Raw genomic sequence first — 18,419 nt, 5'->3', positions numbered from 1 at the left:
TAAAATGTGGCTTCTACTTTGACTGCAACTTTCCCAATGCACTGCAAATTTGGCCGTAATCTTCATACTATCTAAATGAGTTCCATCTTGAGCGGCACAGAGAAGATGGTTCCTCATTTAGAAACTCATTTTGAAACTGAGCGTTTAGGTTTCCGGGGGGTTAAGTGATGTGTGACCTCACCCGTTTCAGTAACTTGAGGACATGCAGCCAGTCCGTCACACAAGTCTCTCAATGCTCTACAATACGGTATTATCACTAACAGCCTTTATGTTTTGTCTTAGTCTTTTCCTGCTGCACAGAGTCAGCGTTTTAGAACATGATTTTCGCACACTCCAAAGGGATATAACTCTACAATTAAATCAGCCACATACTGAGGGAGTCAATGGGAAAATTACCAAGATGTCTACAACAAGGGAGGTATGTCACTGTGGCTTACACAGGATGGAGTCATCTTGGACATCATTGCACTACTGAGATTTATGCCATTAGTGAGTATTCAGATAACGCTGCAATAATAAATTTCCTCCTAATGCTGTGTTTTCTCTCAGGACATAAAGCCAAATGCTTTGCAAAGAGCTCAGAGTTATCTGAAGGTCTCTGCTAGGAGAGTGAAACGGGAACGGGGCAGCTGCAGAGGTGGGTTGGAGCTGAGAACTAAAAATGTGTCCATTTGTTACGGTCTAATCTTTTAGTGAGACCATAAACAGCATATGCTAAGTTAATACAATTAAAGTATTATGTTTATTTCCTCCCTCTTGTCAGCTCCGACATCTTTCCTGCAGTTAACAGCTAACAGTAACAAACAGCCAGACATAAGAGGTAAAACGAAATTCAAGTCGTTTGGCTTTAGCGTTGCACCGAATGCCATTATTTTGAGTAAGTGTATCTTGCCTTCTCCCACAGGAAATATAGCAGTGATCCCTTGGACTGTTTCTGCACAGCAGGGAATTGCCATTGCACAAAAGCAAAACAGAATAGCTGTCCAAGAAGATGGTTATTACTTGGTGTTTGGACAAGTATTGTGTCACTGTAATTTAAGCATAACTAAATTGATATTACGTCAGATTTGTTCCATCTGTTCTGCTAATGTTCTTCTTAATTCACAGATTTTGTTCGAAAGTCCAAGCACAGTTATGGGTCATATCATTCGAAGTTTGGGTTCCTCGGACACAGGTGGGACATCAGCCGAGCTCTTGCATTGCCTGCAAGAGATGCCTGATGATGCTACTGCTGCTAACACGTGCTACACAGCAGGTCAGTGAGGCACCACTGTGTGGCTGGTGCTTAAAGAAATGTTTACGAAAATGTTTCGAAATATGCTTATTAACTTTGCCAAGATGGGAAGATTAATACCACACTGCCTCTTCAGTAAATATGTTGCTACCGAATTGCATACTCTTTTTTACTTCTTTCTACAAACTAAATCTTTTTCTACCATACTAAATAGCATGGAAGTATGGCTATTGGAACACACAAGAATCTGCTGTCAGCATTTTTATCTAGGTTAGCTTAGCACGCAGTGTAACTAGCCTAGCCCTGTCCCAACATAAACAAAATTCACTGACCAGCACATTTTGTTGGTTTAATAAAAAAAAATAAGCAAAAAAGAGCTAAGTGGAAAAGCAACATGATTGTTCTGCTGTGCCTGACTATTTCTTGGCTGGGAGAAGTGCCTTCATGTGGAAGGTGACCAGATGTCTCAGTTTGTCTGGAATTGTTCCGGTTGCAGGCTGGGTGTCCTGAGTCCTAACCATGGACCTATTATAAAGGGTCCCAACAAATATTTGTAAAACCTTAAAATGTCCCAATTATACGACAATGAGAATAATAATTGTATTATTAAAATTGTTCACAGCACTAGGCTACATATACGTTATTCTCTCACAGCCAGTCCAAGCTACAGCTAGTAGTAGTATGGTCTGGGAACCATGCTATATCGTTTTGAAGATGGGGGGCTGGAGGGGGGGGACTGGGCTGGCCTGTTTTCATTTCTTTAAACCAATTACAATTGTCTTGGGCGTAGAGTTGCAAAGGGGTGGAAAGTTTCCGGTAAATTTCCGTAAACTTTCCATGGGAACTTTTCCCTTGGGAATATTCAACATTGGTAATAATAGGAATTAACTGAATGGCGGTAATTTATATGATCGGTTTCATATCCAAACATAAATCTAAACATATAAACATTAGGCTATGTTTCATCATAGGCAGACATCCATTCAAAATAATGCAATTAAAAAACATTACATTTGAACAGATGTATTTGTAAGTAGAACTTTATCAAGTTTTGATTATGTTTCGTCTGTGTATCTTCCAACAGGCATAGTACAGCTGCATCAAGGTGATGAGCTAGAATTGGTGATACCCTACAGGCCCCAAGCCCTCATCTCCATGGACGCAGACTCAACCTTTTTTGGTGTCGTACAGCTCAACTGAAACAAGACAGTATAAAGAGAAGATAACTATGCAGCTTGCTGTTAGAGGATGTAGGAAACTGACACTGAGCTGTGTGAGGGGATGCTGATAAAGGACTGAGTGACAGCAGCAAGAAAACTGTTGGGACATGTCATTTGTCTTAGAAAATAATACAGTCAGTCAACATAATGGACTTTTTAAACAAACTGCCCATCTCATGACTTGTTTTTAAGACGACTACTTCTAAAATAGCTTGGAACCATTATAGTGTATCATTCAGGTAGTCCACCTGGGCCTGTTCCCTATCATTGTTTATGTGTGCTACCACCTCCTGTCATCGGTCTATTTCAGTATGTCTCTTTATACCTTGCTGTGTGCTTCCCTCCAGCTCCACCTCCGCGCTGTCTGTTTATTTGTTCCTCTGATCTATTTTAAAAGGGTTTCCGTTTTTCCAAAGATAGTATCAGGAACAAACAAAGGTATGAATTTATATCGCTCGGTGGGTGTTTTCCTGGTTGACACGAACGTTTCAACGCTTTAAATACTTTGATATAATATCATGCCAAAAGTAAAGTTACAAATGGGATGAGATGCCTTTAGTACAAATACCTTCTCAATTGGTATTTCAAATTCCACTTAAATTTTTAATTCATGCATTTGTATAAATATAATTGCTGACAGAAATGAATTTTTTTTTCTTAAATATATTGTTCTAAAGACAATTGAATGTGTTTTTATTATATAATTGAAAGTGTTATATCGGTGGCCAATTTAGTTAAGTTTTAATGGCTAAAAATAGTATCCATAATGCCTATCTGGTGTCAACAGCTGTTTTTTTCTCTTCCAGTGTTTTTTTTTTTTTTTTTTTAATGAAGCATGGCTATAAGAGGGTGTGTGGAAGTGTGTTTATGAGCACTGACAACTGTAGTGGTACACACAGCAGCAGCAGCAGCAGCAAAGGGAGAATGGTCAGACATATGTTCTCTCACCTCCTACTGCTCTGGTCACTCAGCGATGACCTCTTAATAACTGGACGGAGCTATCATGTGCCAAAGGTAAGCTCATAATGAATATTATAAATGCTAAATTGAAAAAGGGAAATACCATTGAATTTATTTCTTAAACCTTCAAGTTGCACATTTACTTGTTTTGAGGTCTTAAACAACTAAGGTTGTTTGACTTGGTTTCAATGGTTCACTGTGTGATTATGATTAATGTGCCTTTCATTTCTTAAGGAGAAGTCCTGGAACAACCAGAATCTCTATTCTGTCCCTGTGGATTTGGATGGAAGCCTCAGGAGACTAGACCTGTCCAATAACTTCATCAGACGGTTGCACACACTTGCTTTGCCATACTTGGAACAGCTGGATCTGAGCACCAACCAGCTGGATCTCATCTCCGAAGGGGCTTTCAAAAACCTGGCTCGACTTAAAGAGTTGAATTTGTCCAGAAATGCGCTCAACAACAACCTTGGCAGCAACAGCAAAGCCTTGCAATCCATCAGTGGACTGCAGACATTGGACATTTCTATGAACTGTCTGAGTTATGATGCGATGGAACTGTACCTTCGAAACAAATCTTCCCTTGATCAACTAACGATGACTGGTAATTCTTTAACACGGCTTTCACACGACTTGTTCAAGGAGAGTAAAGGTCTGAGGTCCATAACTATTGATGATAATCTGATATCAGTGATAGAAAAGGGGACATTTGAACCACTGAGCCGATTAGAGATGCTTAATTTGGCCAAAAATAACATTGCACATATCTGTGATTTTAAATTACACCAAGTTAAATATCTGAATCTCAGTAGAAATTCTGTTGAGTTCTTTGTTACGCGCGAGGATGACCAGTTGTACAGGCTAGAAGTTCTTGATCTGAGTCACAACAAGCTCCTTTATTTCCCAATTGTTCCAAAAATGAACCGTTTGAGGTATCTTCATTTACAGAACAACATGGTTGGTGCCTTAAAGTCAGAGGCTGCAATGGTATCAGAGGCCAATGCTCTTTATAATGATATTATGGATGAGAGAACAGTTACAAAAAATAACCTGCACTCAAACTGGCGGCAGATGCCACTGGTTTATATTGACCTGAGCTATAACCACTTCAGGTCTTTCCCTCTGGAGACTTTGAGCCTCCTCTTATTTCTAGAAACTTTAAATCTCAGTTACAACTGTCTGCAAAAGATCAGCTGGAATGTTAGAAGTGATAATGATTCAGGGCATCGGCAGCTTTTCTTTCCCTCTTTAAAGCACTTGGACATGCAAAGCAACGGACTTGCATACATTTCGCCACACTTTGTCAATGCGCTAACCCAAATCGAATCGTTAAATTTACAAGACAATTCTGTTCAACCTTGCACCTCTACGGACCATTTGGAAAACTCTAAATCAACACAGCAAATACCATTTAACACATCCTGTGTTGTCTTTGGACGGTTCAGGACTCTGAAGAATCTCAATTTGAAAGAAAACAACATAAGAGTGCTTCAGGCAAACACATTTCAAAAAACCTCTTTGGTTTCTCTGAATCTTGCCAAGAATCCTCACATGGTAATGCAAGTGGGTGCATTAGAAGGTGTTGAAAAGACTCTTCAGTCCTTGATTATCAGTGAAATAAACATGACCAGCTCCAGCCTATATTTACCCTGCATGCCAGCGTTAACTCAGCTGAACATATCCAACAACAACCTAGATATGATACCTAGCAGTTTAAGCTGTTCTGCTCTGACAGAAATCGACTTAAGGAATAATCATTTTGTGTCTTTTAACCATTCTTTGATTCAAGCTTTGTCCGTGCGTCTCAATCTTATTTACATAAGTGGAAATTATTTCAACTGTTGTGATAGTAAATGGCTGGCAATCCTACAGGAGTTGAAGATACAACTGCCTGATATCAGTGACACTGTATGCTTCACAAGTGATGGAAACTTTACAATGACAGGGTATCTGAAAACCCCCTCAGTCAATTGTTTGTTTCATACAAGAGCACAGGAAGTTCACTTTGGACAAATGATCGTGATTGTTTTATTTGGAAGTGTCATAGTAACAGTGTTCATCCTACTCACGAGGAAGGCCTGTTGTACACTGAGATCATTTATAGTTTAATATCTGAAAAAATATTGTCATTGGTTTATTTTGGACATTGCTCTCTATGCATGGGATACATAACTAAAGTAAACCAAAAAGATCCAGTGAGGAACTGGCATGCAAAGTACAGCAACTGAAGCATAATTCCTGTTAGGCTAGTTTCACTTTGCGTGACCCATTTTACTATAAACAGAAGTGGGGCCTGATGGCTGTTAAGACTGTAAAAACAATGCATCATCCGACACATGACTGCACACTGATGTCCACTAAAGCTCCATTAATGCTTTATTGTATGACTATGCACATTGCTTGCCTGCGGGACATGACTCATGCTGTGCGACCTGTGCAGCCAAAATGTCTTCATTGAAATGGGGTTGATCGACTCCCAAGCCGTTTGGCTACGGTGCATGCCAATTTCACTAATCAGGCGGAGAATTTTCGCCGCATCCTTCATTGTGAAATGTTTGTTAAAAGTTCAACATCGGCTCAAATTTTTATGACATCTGTGTGAGAACTTACGTAACATTCCAAGAATCTGGACTCAGCTCCTGAGCAATTCGACATAATGGCAAGAAAGAGACCTTGAGTTCCTTGAATAAACGTATATTTTTGAGATAAAAATGTAAAACTGCTCATGTGTCAGTGTCATTTAATATTTGTCCCTTTTTGCATTTGTTTGTGTAATTTAAAGTTTAATAATTGATGTGGCTCTGACCCAGGGAGACTTATCAAGTTCCGTGGTAAATGTAGCAACAGTTGTGCTGTACATTATAGCCAGAATATGTTGGCAGTCTTCATTTTAGTATATGAACGACCCATGTTTATACCTGTATAAATAAATACCTGAAATCTTGAAAAAAAATTGGTGTCTGTGAATTGATGTTTTTAGTTGAGCAACCTTGAATTTTGCCAAATCATTTAGTATTGACTGATGGGCTACTATCACTCAGTGTGACGTGCAGTCTCACTCGATAACATCTGATCCACTACTTTTAAGAAAACAAGACACCTATAGCAGATGTGACACTAAATAAACAGCCAGTGAGGTGAGTGGATTGCATGGTGAAAATGAAGTAAAAGCTTTACTAGGTTGCAGTGTAACGTTCAGATTCTAATTCAAAACAACTTTATTAAAACGGCACTAATGGACCTACAAGTGGGTCATCCTAAGTCATCCTAAGGGTCCAACAGGGATTTGTATTTATGTATTCTGTAGAGCAATCCTCTCACTCTTCTTACTGACGCATCCTTCTCGTTCAAACTGTTGCAAAGTGCTTTTTTTGCAATCCCATGCTCATATCCACTATGATGCCAGCATGCCTATCAATCTGGCTCTTGAGCAATGTGACTGTAGGAAATGTCTTTTGTTGCCCCACCCACAAGATTTAGGTATACTAGATCAAGTAACAGCTTGACAAGTTCAAGCAAAGAGCACGCGAAGAAAAGAACACTGTGTGGATAGTATTAGGTGTAAAACCATAGGAATGCAAGTAGCAAATTGTATTCATTCTTCTTGGTTAATAGTTGGAATGGAGGCATTATAGAAGCAATGTTGTTGTTTAGCACATTAGAGCAAGTATTGAAAACGTGTGTCCCTCTCCCTCTAGGCTAACTGTATTTCCAGTAAACCCCTTCATCATCCCTTCTCAATTAAACCTGAGACGGTGGAAATCTCTCTTAATAAGTATAATTTTATCTTACATCAGTGATATCCAGTTCCTGAAATGTAGCACAAGACGCTGGCATTGCCAATAATGTTGCACACATCTTGTTTAAGTCAGAGTGAAATCCGTTTTGTTCTCTGTTTTGTAGACAAAGTTAATATCTCAGCATCAAACTGTTTGTTCGGCTCCCAATTTTATATTTTTTGTTTCTATTTAGAAAAATGCCGACATGGAAATATGATTTCCCTAACAAATGCATTGTGCTCCTTCTCCCAACACAGTCTTTTGGTGTAAATAGCGATTCAAATGAAATACACTCGATATCCAAGGGCCAAGAAATCAGTCAGAATCTGCTTTATTGGCCAAGTATATACACAGACATGGAATGTTACTCTGGTTTTAAGTTGCTCTCTTTCTTCCTCCAAAAACAATTTAAGAAAACATAGAAATATAAATCCTGCGCCGTAAAGACAAGGACCACAAATTTGCTAGCCTATAAATAAACATGGAAGTAATAGTATCATAAAAGTGTTGGAAAGTGCAAACAGTGATCAGGATATCTCCATTTCAACTGCGCTCTTCCAACAAGAAATGTTCACACAATGTTCTTGTTAAGGGGCCCCTTGTCCTTAAGGGCCCCTGTGTCTTGGCCTTTACCCAGTAGGCCTGTTAGGTAATCCATCAATTAGGCCTACCACAGAGGTCCCTGATATGTGCCTCGCTGCAGCCAAGAATACATCACTGTATTAAGTAAGCAGTCTCATTTGAAACCCATGGCCAGATTGCATTAGTGATCCTGGATGACTTGCTCTTTAAGGCTACATAACGTTACACAACTATTTTGAAATTTTTAGTTTTTTAATGATATTTTGATTGTTTCTTTCTGCTACTGCAACAATATAGCCTACAATTTATTTTCTGGGATTAATAAAGTAGCTAGGGTTGCCATCCGTCTCGTATTAGGAAATGTCCCGTATTTGGAAACCAAAAGACCCATTCCTTCATGAACGTTTCCGTATTTTTGTAAATCAATGTCGGGGCAATTATTTTGCCAATAATTAAATTGAAAGATAGCCTATAAGATACTCCTGCGACACAAGTTTCAAAAACATAGCTGACGGTACTGAGACCCCTACACATAATTGTGAGAAAAAAGAAGGTAGGTCTGAGTTGTATAAGTAGCTAGTAGTAGTATAGGGAAGTAGTTGAAAATCAAAGTCTGTGATGTTTCTAAAATCCCAAATGGTCATTGAAAGACAGTTCTTGAATAAATACGCCAATATGAAGATTAAACGGTTGAACTGTTACTTTGCACTGACTAAATGTACTGAATGATCATGTGTTACACATGCTCAAAAACTATGAAAGTGATCAAATTCAGATGTGTCTATGCCTTTTTGTCATGGGCCTGTCTGTATATGGCATGAACAGGACTTAGGCCTATTAAAACCGAGTATATTATATATTTAGATAAACTAGGTAATAATAATCGTCAACCGATAAATTAAGTAACCCCGGCAGGCTTTCTTCCTAACTCTGCGAGTGTGTGTGTGTGTGTGTCTCTGTCAGCAGCAAACAATACAATGTATAATATCACACTGACATAGAGAGAGAGAAGGGGAGAGGCTCAGCCATCAGGAAACAAACCAGTTAACAAAGACAGAGAGGTACAGAGAGTTTGAGACTCACCACTATGAAGTCTTCTTTTCTTTCTTCCATGAAGATGAAGTTTCCATGTCACATGTCCCGCTGCAGTCTTGTCAGTTGGAGATGATGTGTGTGTGTGTGTGTGTGTGTGTGTGTGTGTGTGTGTGTGTGTGTGTGTGTGTGTGTGTGTGTGTGTGTGTGTGTGTGTGTGTGTGTGTGTGTGTGTGTGTGTGTGTGTGTGTGTGTGTGTGTGTGTAACAGCATCCAGTCAAACAAGATATAATGCAAAATATTGTTCAGCGAGAAGTTGAAAAGCCATCAGAAAACAAGCCAGCTGACACAGACACATACAAACAGACAGAGAGTGTGCCTCACCCAGTTTTCTAGTCCTCTGCCCTTTCTTTCACAAAGAGACACACAAATTTAAAGAGGCTTATCAAAACAGTATCATTGCATGTATCAAAATACATGACTTACTCACTGGTATCCATAAGCTTGACATTCAAACAATAGCCTAATACTGCATTTAGTTAAAAAAGCAGTTGATTCATGTATGGCAGACATTCTACACATGGTACAAACCGATGTCAAAACACACAATCAGGTGCAAAACAGCCAATAAATGGAAGGACAACCGTGACCACACAGAAAACTTCAGTTTCCAGGAAAACAATAAACAATGCATTATAACACACAGTGAGCCAAAACACAGTTCTTGACATTCAAACAACAGTCAACAAAAGGCTTCAATATAGTTAGTAAAATAATAGCAAATGACTTAATCAGCAACAACTAAACAAACCAACCAAGAAAAAAAAAGTCACCAATTGCTGGCAGACATTCTGCACAAGGTACAAATCCCCACTCAGTCAACAAGACTAAACAACCAAGAAATGCTCATTTAGATGAATTAGCCACGGTGGGCTTCTTCTTCCCAACTCTGTGTGTGTGTGTGTGTGTGTGTGTGTGCGTGCGTGCGTGCGTGCGTGCGTGCGTGCGTGTGCGTGTGTGTGTGTGTTATGACAGCAGAAATTACACAACATTTTCAGTGTTGTGCCAAACAACATAGGCTACAATGCAAAAACTCACACAGCAACAAGAAGTTAAATACACACCACAGAGAGAAAATTAGCTGCCAGGAAACAAGCTAGCAGTTAGCAAAGAGAAAGGGAAAAGAGATGGACCAACACAGCGTTTCTGACTCACCGTTTTGACGTCTTCTTTCAGTTTCCACGTCATAAAAAGTGAGCTTGTTTGGCCATGTTGTTTGTTGACTGTAGGCCTACTTCTCTCACTCTCCATTGCTGTTAGGAAGATTTTTGAAGCATATTAGCGGCTTGGCGTATAGTTAGTCACATCGGAAAACCTACTTATGTCACTTACACAATTCTATTGTTTGTTGTGAGTTTGACTAGCTTCACATTTCACTATCTTTTTCAAGAGTCCTTCATTCAGAATTTTTCTTTTTGAGTTTTGAAACAAGAACATTGTTTTCCCTTTACTTGTTTAACTGACACAATTGCTTGTAGGCCTATACTGTAAGATTGCAGTAATTACTTTTTGACACAGGTGTGACTAATATCGTTAAATCAAATCATATCAGCTTTATTTGTATAGCCGAATATCACAAATAGACGTTTGCCTCAGTGGGCTTCACATTAGGTACAGTATGACACCCTCTGCCCTAGCTCGACTTAACTGAGAAAAAACTCCCAGGGAAAAACACTCATTTAAGGTTTGAGCCTCATAGTGCTTTAAAAGTTAACAGCCAATGGCTGCAAATTATATCAAACTGATGCCAAGACTGTACTGGACATGTAACAATTGATTTGATTGGTCTATGGTTGATATTGTGGGCGTGGGGCAATGCCTCATATCAAGGCTACTGAGGAAAACTACCCAAAAGTGTCCTGGCATATAAAATCTACTTGTAAATGACAAGGTCGATAAATCAATTTAAAACACATTTTTTTAATTACATCTAAAAATAAAGATGCATATACATAACCTGATAAGCCTTCATAAGATATAATGCTGATATTTTGCTAAATAAACTTAAATTTTTATGAAAAGCCCTTTTTTGCTGGTGGCCCAACTTACCTTGATGGTAAATTGGGCCATGTGTTTCAGCTAAAATGGGCCACCTTTTGAATTGATTTTTATCATGTATTTTGATGGTTCTATTAATATATTATTATTTTATATTAGATGCCTCAGCCTCTTTCACGTTTCTCACTCTAATTGTGTGTGTTACCTGGTCCAGGGTGCATTTTAAGTAAATGTTTCAAGTTTTAAGTGTTATTTTCCCTGAATTATTTTAATAGTTGTAATGTTATAGTGTTATATTAGTTTAGAGATTACAATTATTTTAATTATTTCGAGTGGCACATTTTTGGTGATCAGCTGGCATTTTACCTGAACATGGCTCATCTCAAAATGTGTGACAGCTGATGTTTCGAAAGCTCTCAACTCTGGGGCCTGAACAGTTATATGTTATTACATCAATTCAACACAAAAAGATTCAAAACAGTCCCTGTTGGTAACACAATTCAATGTCATACATTGTTTTATTTTAGTTTCCCATGTGATTTACCAAAAAGTGGCCCAATAGACAGAAAAAAATTGAAAATCACAAAGAAATATAATCATTGGCGGAATGTTTACATGCTAATGCTGGCAGAGGAAGGAGGACCTGATCCACACCGTCTCGTCTCCACCATGGACATATAAAGAACCACCAGGGAAACCTGAAAGAGGACAGAGACAACCAATGAGCAAAAGTGAACAGGCATGAGTGTCGAAAGAACCAGGGCCCTGATGCATTCAGGTACCCCAGTAAGCTATGTCAGGGAGCCAGCATGAACAAATACACACAGAGACAAACACACACTAGCCTACATATTTAAATGGAACACAAACTTTTAAGAGTACATTTATGGCCATCTTGTTACATTGAAATAGTAGGAAACCGACTTACTTAAGTTTTATTTCAAATTAGGCCGTAAGTGTCGTCGACATACGCCAGAAAGTTGGTTTGTAGCCCGCCATTATATAACAAAGAAGAAGGCTTTTAAACATAGCAGTAGCCGACATGGCGGTTTAGGGCTTCTCGGGGGTGACGGGTCTGACCGTCGGTCTGTAGCTGAAGAAAGAGCAGGACACCTTCCACTGACAACCACGGACTTGAAGAAGAAGCAAACCAGCAAAGACGAGAAGAAGGAAGTGAAAAATAAGAATTTGCTTCACTTTGCAAACCCTACAACTCAGCTGTGAACGAAGAGTGGCGCCAAAACCAACAATAGCTAACGACTTCATTGCTAATTAGCTAACATTCGTTGCCAGACGAATGTTTGAGCACCGGCTGCAGCCATGCCTCCCTCCCTTCAGACGAACATGACTCCTCAGCAGCAGGTCGTTCCCCGCCGAACGCAACCCTCCGATATCACCCAAAAGGTCCAGCTGACTTACAAGCTGTTTTTGTTGGAAAATGCCCGCAAAACACTTGAACAAGAACTTCTCAACTCCAATAACAAGGTAATGTTAGCAACAGACACCCACACGTCTCTCTACATGCGAGGATAGCAGCTCATTAGCAGGCTAGTTCATTAAGCTAGCTAGCTAACAAGCACACCAGCAACATGGTGTACTTGTGCAGGCTATCATAATTTCTCTCACATAATTACATGAAACAAAGCCCTGTTTCTTTAAAATTCACTGCATTTTTTGGTGATAAGTTACCAACTAATTGAGTGTAGTGTGTAAATTGTGAAAATGTCCCTGTGTTGAAGATAATTCATTCCAAATAACATACGTTTCAAAACCAAACACACACCAAAGACACAAAGGCACATACGAGGCTTATACAAATATTCTGGTAAATGTTTAACATGTCAATCGATTGCTAAATGTGTTTATTAGTTTATAATTGTTTCCAATTAATTCCATAGTATGTAAAAACATATCTGAAAACAGTCCTAACGTTTGCTAGAGCTGAAAATGCATTCAATTTACAAATCTAAACCCCAAATGTATTTAATGTGCAGTAATAATTAATACTGACACACACAGAAGTATGGTAAAACATTTTAATTGTCTATTCATTACCAAAAGTGTTGTTAATTTTGGAGGATGATGGGAGGGAGGGGCGCGGCGTATCTGATGTAAATATCACTTAAAGCGGCAACGAGTAACTTTTAAATATCTTTTAAACAGCCTCATGTTTCCTCTCATAATCATAAATTACCTTTAACAGCAAACGAGACCATCAGTGCAAAGAAAGACGTTTTTATATAGTTTTTATTACTGCATTTGATCTGGTCGTACACCCAGTCCGATTTTCGGTTCACGCGTGCATGCTCTATGGTCACATATCCGCATTGGTCGCAGATTTCAGTGTGGCGCAGGAACGCGATTTGAGAAGCCTATGGCTCCAGGTGAGGGAAGGGGATAGGGTAGGGAGACCAGATCCCAATTCACCAGATGTGGGACAAAGACTACGTTTGTGCGGGACAAAGTGCCGTTTTCTTTAGCAAAATAAACTCGTGTCACCACCGGTAATGCCAGAGACACGGCTTTCTATATTAAAAAACACTATCTTTAGATCAGCGCGCAGCAGTTAAGTTAGCTACTGTTAAACAAATAGAGTTAAGGCTGCGGCTTCACATTAAAAGCATTTCACTGGCTTCACATAAGCATTTCACTTGACAAACGTGAGTTGGCTTTTATTTTGAAGTAACAGAAAGGAAATGCTGAAGCAGGCAGCACCTTCACAGAGCCCAATGAGCCCAGCAGCCCCCCGACAGTGCGATACACACACACAGAGACAAACGGAGAGACGCACACTCACAGACTGCTGTCTCCACACAGCTATCGGATATATAGGCTACCAGATTATAAAACACGCATTTAAAAAGGGGGGCTCACTTTCAATAACAATGCGGGACAACGTCTCAATTTGCGGGACGTGTGAAAAGTAATGGAAATGCGATCTGGTCACCCTAGAAGGGGAGCGGGAGCCTTGTTTGAGACAGTTATTTGTCGTCATAATTGATAACGGGGCTGAACCATCAAAGCAAAAAAAGAAAATGCAATGAAGAAAAGCAAAAAAGGGAGAGTGATAGGCGGGTGGGAGGGCGTTGCCAAGCAACGTATAGGCCTACACAATTTCACGGAGTGAACCTAGACTGCAGTGTTTACTCCTAAATGAATGAGCGGTAGCCTACTAAAGACTCGTTCAGCTCCGTGAGAGGTGACAATGCATCAACTCATTGCAATCAGGTGTGTTTAGCACTTACTGGCATTAGTAGATGCTGTGTCACCACCACTCTCACCGAGCCGAAATGAGTCCACACACGGACACGCACCATATTGCTTCCTGATTATTTGAATCTTGCAGCCCTGCACGAGCAAGCAAACAGCTTCACGACAGCTGGCGTCGTAATAATACTACCGCTTTTGTTCAAAGGTGTCGCCAACGTGCCGACTTACTCGTAGTAGCTTTAAGCTTGTTTAACTTTTCCTTTCAGGCCTATGAAGAAGTACAAGGATACTTGTATTCATCTTTCCCCACTACTGTGTTCAGTGACCTCGCAAAGGCTTTGGATACAAAACGTCAAGCCATTGACGTGCTCTCAGCTTTATTAAAGGACCCCCTAGTTGGTGAGACAAAAATAAATCACACAACTTTAACTGCTAATTTGGCTTTGTTTATGCTATGCAATTTACTGATGTAATATAAATGCTCTATGTATCCATTAGAATTTCAGAGGTTGAAAGGTTGTGTGAATTGGGAAAAGTATTTCAGTACAAAACACACTCACTTAAGCCTTTTTGTCATCTTTACAGGGCCTGAAACTTGTGCTAAAAACAGAGTGAGAACTAACGAACTTAAGCCCCTCGGGGACAAAGGGATCAAAATGACAGATGTTCTCAAGTGCGGGCCCATGTTGCAGAACTCGCTGTTGGCCGGCTCCATAGCCAAAGCGGTCCAGGTGTTTGGAGCTACGCTGTCACTGAAGCAGTTGAAACATTTCCTCATCTCCCAGCCCGCGAAGGCCCAGCAGGATGACATGATACGCACTGTCCCGTCCAGCTACAACAGCGCAAGCACATCCACTCGCTCAAGAGCAAAGGAGAAAGAACACACCGTTGTTTTGGAAGAAAAACGCCCACCAGATGCTGCGAGTCCTCCACCTGTCATGATTCCCAGCGCCGAGATTAGCGCCGAGAGGCCACCACCACTACTGCTGCCTCCCATACAGGCTATATTCCCCCAGATCAGTAACCCTAAACCCACGGAAATAACACCCGTAATTAGTTGGGGATATGAGGATGATGTCCAGGTGCAACACCAGAAACAAACATCCTCTCAGCTGCTCCACTTCCTCCGAGCGAAGGCTAAAAACGTGGGTGCACTGGAGGTCACTGTCATGGAGTGGATTAAAAGTACGGGCAGTCCACGGTCAAAGTCGCCCACCATCAAAACACAAAGCTACCAATTCAGAAGTGCTCTGACGGATGACCTGATGGACGCACTAGCTCCCAAAACGTTGCAAGCAGACATTGAAAACCAAGCCCCGGTCTTCAGAATAAAGAGAGTGGAGTCGAGCGGCTCCCTGACCTACACTTGCGTGATCGCGACAAAGACTGAATTGTGGGATATCGGCGACATCTTCACAGAGGTGGGACAGGAGAACTCTAAACCAAGCCCTGTGGAAAATGAAAGTTCAGCTCAGGTGCAGAACTCCAGCGAACACACCCAGTGGCTAATCCCAACTCTCCCATACACGGAAGAACCCTTGGCACCCATACACACAAGCAGTACTGCAACCGATAAAACGCCATTGATCAAAGGTATCACTATTCCCGAGTTTCAGATCCGTAGGTTTGAAGAGACTGAAGTGGTGGTGTCACATATTGTCAGTCCCGGCAACTTCTACATCCAACACGCAGACTCCATCACCAAGCTGGAGGCCCTTGTCACAGAGTGAGTTGTTCATTTGATTCTAATCTGGTCTGCTTTTTCTCAGTTTTTCCTAACGTTCCCCCGATTCCCTGATCACAATAACAGAACTTAAATAGCCACTTATTCTTTTTGTTCATTACTGCTTCCTTTGTAGATTTTTTTTTCCCTTTTTTTTTTTTTTTTTTTCTTTTTAATAATCCACATGTTTCTGGTTGTCATTATATACTCTCTTTTTTTTTCTTCTCATTTGCAGCAGCTGGAAAGCCAGTAGTTCATATGCCGAGCAGAACTGCATACCAGACATTGGAACCCAAGTAATGGGTTGGTTCCCTGAGCAGGAACAATGGTGCAGGGCTCAGGTGACCAAGATGTGTGGAGTAAGTGGAGGTGAGACTGGTTTTGTTGTATTGGAATGGTCTATGCAAATGCACACCTCTAGATGGCAGTAGTGTCACTTTGTTCGCCTGTAGCCACTTAGGAATTATTGCATGTTTTTTGTTTGTTTAACCTGCTATACCTTGGGTGTGTTGTCATGACCAAAATGTGTTTTTTACTGGTGCCAAAAAGGAATTTCTATACTTTTCGATCCTGAAAATGATTATAAAATTAGTGATACATTTGTCATACTAGTCTGATAAAAACTTGGAAAATATTTTGATGGGACTGATAAGACTATCATAGGACTAGGTTATGTCATAAAACAGGCTTATATTTATCAAAAGGTAAATATGATTTAAAATGTTTTTTTTATACAGTACACTGACAAATGCATATCATAAATTCCACTATGAGATCAGACCGAAATAAAATGAACCCCTATGCTCATGAAATTACAAGTGAAAGGTTTTTGTTGTGTAATGACCCAAAATTATGGAACGATTATTAATCTATGTATTCTGGCAACCTCACTGCTGACAGCATTGTGCTACAATAGCAAGGCAGTTGCATTTAAAATAAATAAATAATAATTCCAAATGCAATATACTACCTATATGAATATGTTTGAGTTGAGTCAGTTTTAGAAATGACAAAACTACCTTAGTAGTTTTTCGTTACTGGTATACCGTCAAAGACTATATCATGTTCTCTGTCTTCTTGGTTACAGATAATAATGCCCTTGGTGGCCCTGGCAGTGAGACCTCCATCAAGGTGGAGGTGAAGAGGCTGGACCATGGTGATACAGCCTGCCTGTCATTGTTGAACATCAAGGAGCTGAGCCCAGACCTGGCTGTCCTTCCTCTTCAGGCTGTGCAGGTCTCACTGGCTAATGTGAGCGGCCCCAAACTCATAATGTTAACTTCTTAATTTTCTATAGGCCTATATATGTAGAGGGGGGACCACCATAACCTTGGCTAATAAACATGTTAAGATTGTGGGCGACAGGCGTGCAGATTATCCCTCTCGGGAATTTGCATACATGGATATGGTTAACACACTGTGGTCTTGCTCTAAGCGTGTAGCCTCGTTTTACAGTACTGGAGTTTGTCCACATGATTAGTCACAGCCTTATCTATTGCTCAGTGATAAAGGAAATGAATTATCTCAGTTCATGGTGTTCTTTTTTTTTTGTCTGTTTCCTTCCCCCTAGGTGACGCCTGTGAATGGGAGCCATTGGTCTGAGGAGGCGGTGGGCTGGTTCCAAGCAATGGTGCACAACAGAACGCTCTATGCCAGAATTTACCCACAGGGGCCCAAAGTTACAGTGGAGCTATTCCTGGAAAAGGGAAAGCTCGGAGCTATGAGGTATATGAGCAGTTATTTAATTTATTTAGTTACTCTAATTGAAAAAGTGGCAAAAAATCTGGTAAAGTAATGTATTGACACCGCTAATATCAATGTCTGCTCTTGTGGGGGTTTTTTTTACCAGCTTTCATTGCACAATTTATCTTTTGTTGAAATTAAGAGGCAGTTTAGTAAATATATGCCTGTGTTGACCTTTTATAATGTGTACATTTTGAGGCTGAACTGCTCAGTATCTTAACTGTGAAATTGTTTTCATTGCAGGAGGGGTGCATCAGTGTCTTTAAGACTGGCCCAGAACGGACACGCAAAGCATAGCAAACTAAAGAATGGCAGTGTCGTGAAGAAAAGTAAGTAGTTACAGTTTAGAAATGATTCTACCCAAATTGCACATGTACAGCAGGTGGCAGTATGGCCTCTGTAGGACAAGAACAGCACTCACTTTCATTCTAAATCTTCACCAGTGCCAGAGCAATCATGTTCACTCAGTCAATCTTGTTCTGTTTTTTTATTCGTAGGCACTCTTAAAATAAGAAAAGAGGACTCAGACTGGGAGAAGTATCTCATCTCCTGCTACACTCACAAGAAGTAATTCCGAAGGCATGGAATGTGTGTAGATAAGTTGGGGTTGGTTTTGTCTGGCAGCCAACCAGTGTTAGATTTAATAAACAAGCCCTGTCATGTAGCACACAAATCTAAATGCTCAGACATGTAATTATTAAACAAGGGATGAATCATCCATTTTTGATTGACTATCTGCGTACAAGTGGACTTTAAAGTACACAGGTTACACACTGACAAACTGTGATTGGAACTTTGCAGTATAAGGCTAAATCAAGGGTATTTAAATAACAAATAAAATGTGTATTTAAATGATAGTTTTGAATTAAAACTTAAGG

General features: G+C 40.1%; 2 protein-coding genes across 2 annotated transcripts; both read left to right on the top strand.

Moving 5' to 3' along the window:
• Positions 1–232: 232 nt before the first annotated feature.
• LOC307256482 (tumor necrosis factor ligand superfamily member 13B-like) lies at positions 233–2,434 on the top strand (the record flags this gene model as incomplete). The annotated part of the gene is made up of 6 exons (XM_080035444.1): positions 233–418; positions 550–637; positions 764–820; positions 905–1,017; positions 1,108–1,255; positions 2,319–2,434. 6 exons carry the CDS (start codon positions 233–235, stop codon positions 2,432–2,434), a joined length of 708 nt encoding a protein of 235 aa, XP_079891570.1.
• Positions 2,435–3,378: 944 nt separating this feature from the next.
• LOC307256883 (transforming growth factor beta activator LRRC33-like) lies at positions 3,379–11,298 on the top strand (the record flags this gene model as incomplete). The annotated part of the gene is made up of 3 exons (XM_080035999.1): positions 3,379–3,468; positions 3,649–5,497; positions 11,264–11,298. 3 exons carry the CDS (start codon positions 3,379–3,381, stop codon positions 11,296–11,298), a joined length of 1,974 nt encoding a protein of 657 aa, XP_079892125.1.
• Between the last annotated feature and the right edge of the window lie 7,121 nt (positions 11,299–18,419).

Source organism: Ammodytes marinus (genome assembly GCF_949987685.1).
Source record: "Ammodytes marinus genome assembly, chromosome: 10".
In the NCBI taxonomy this organism is placed as follows: domain Eukaryota; kingdom Metazoa; phylum Chordata; class Actinopteri; order Uranoscopiformes; family Ammodytidae; genus Ammodytes; species Ammodytes marinus.
This window is presented reverse-complemented; position numbering and strand designations above follow the sequence as displayed.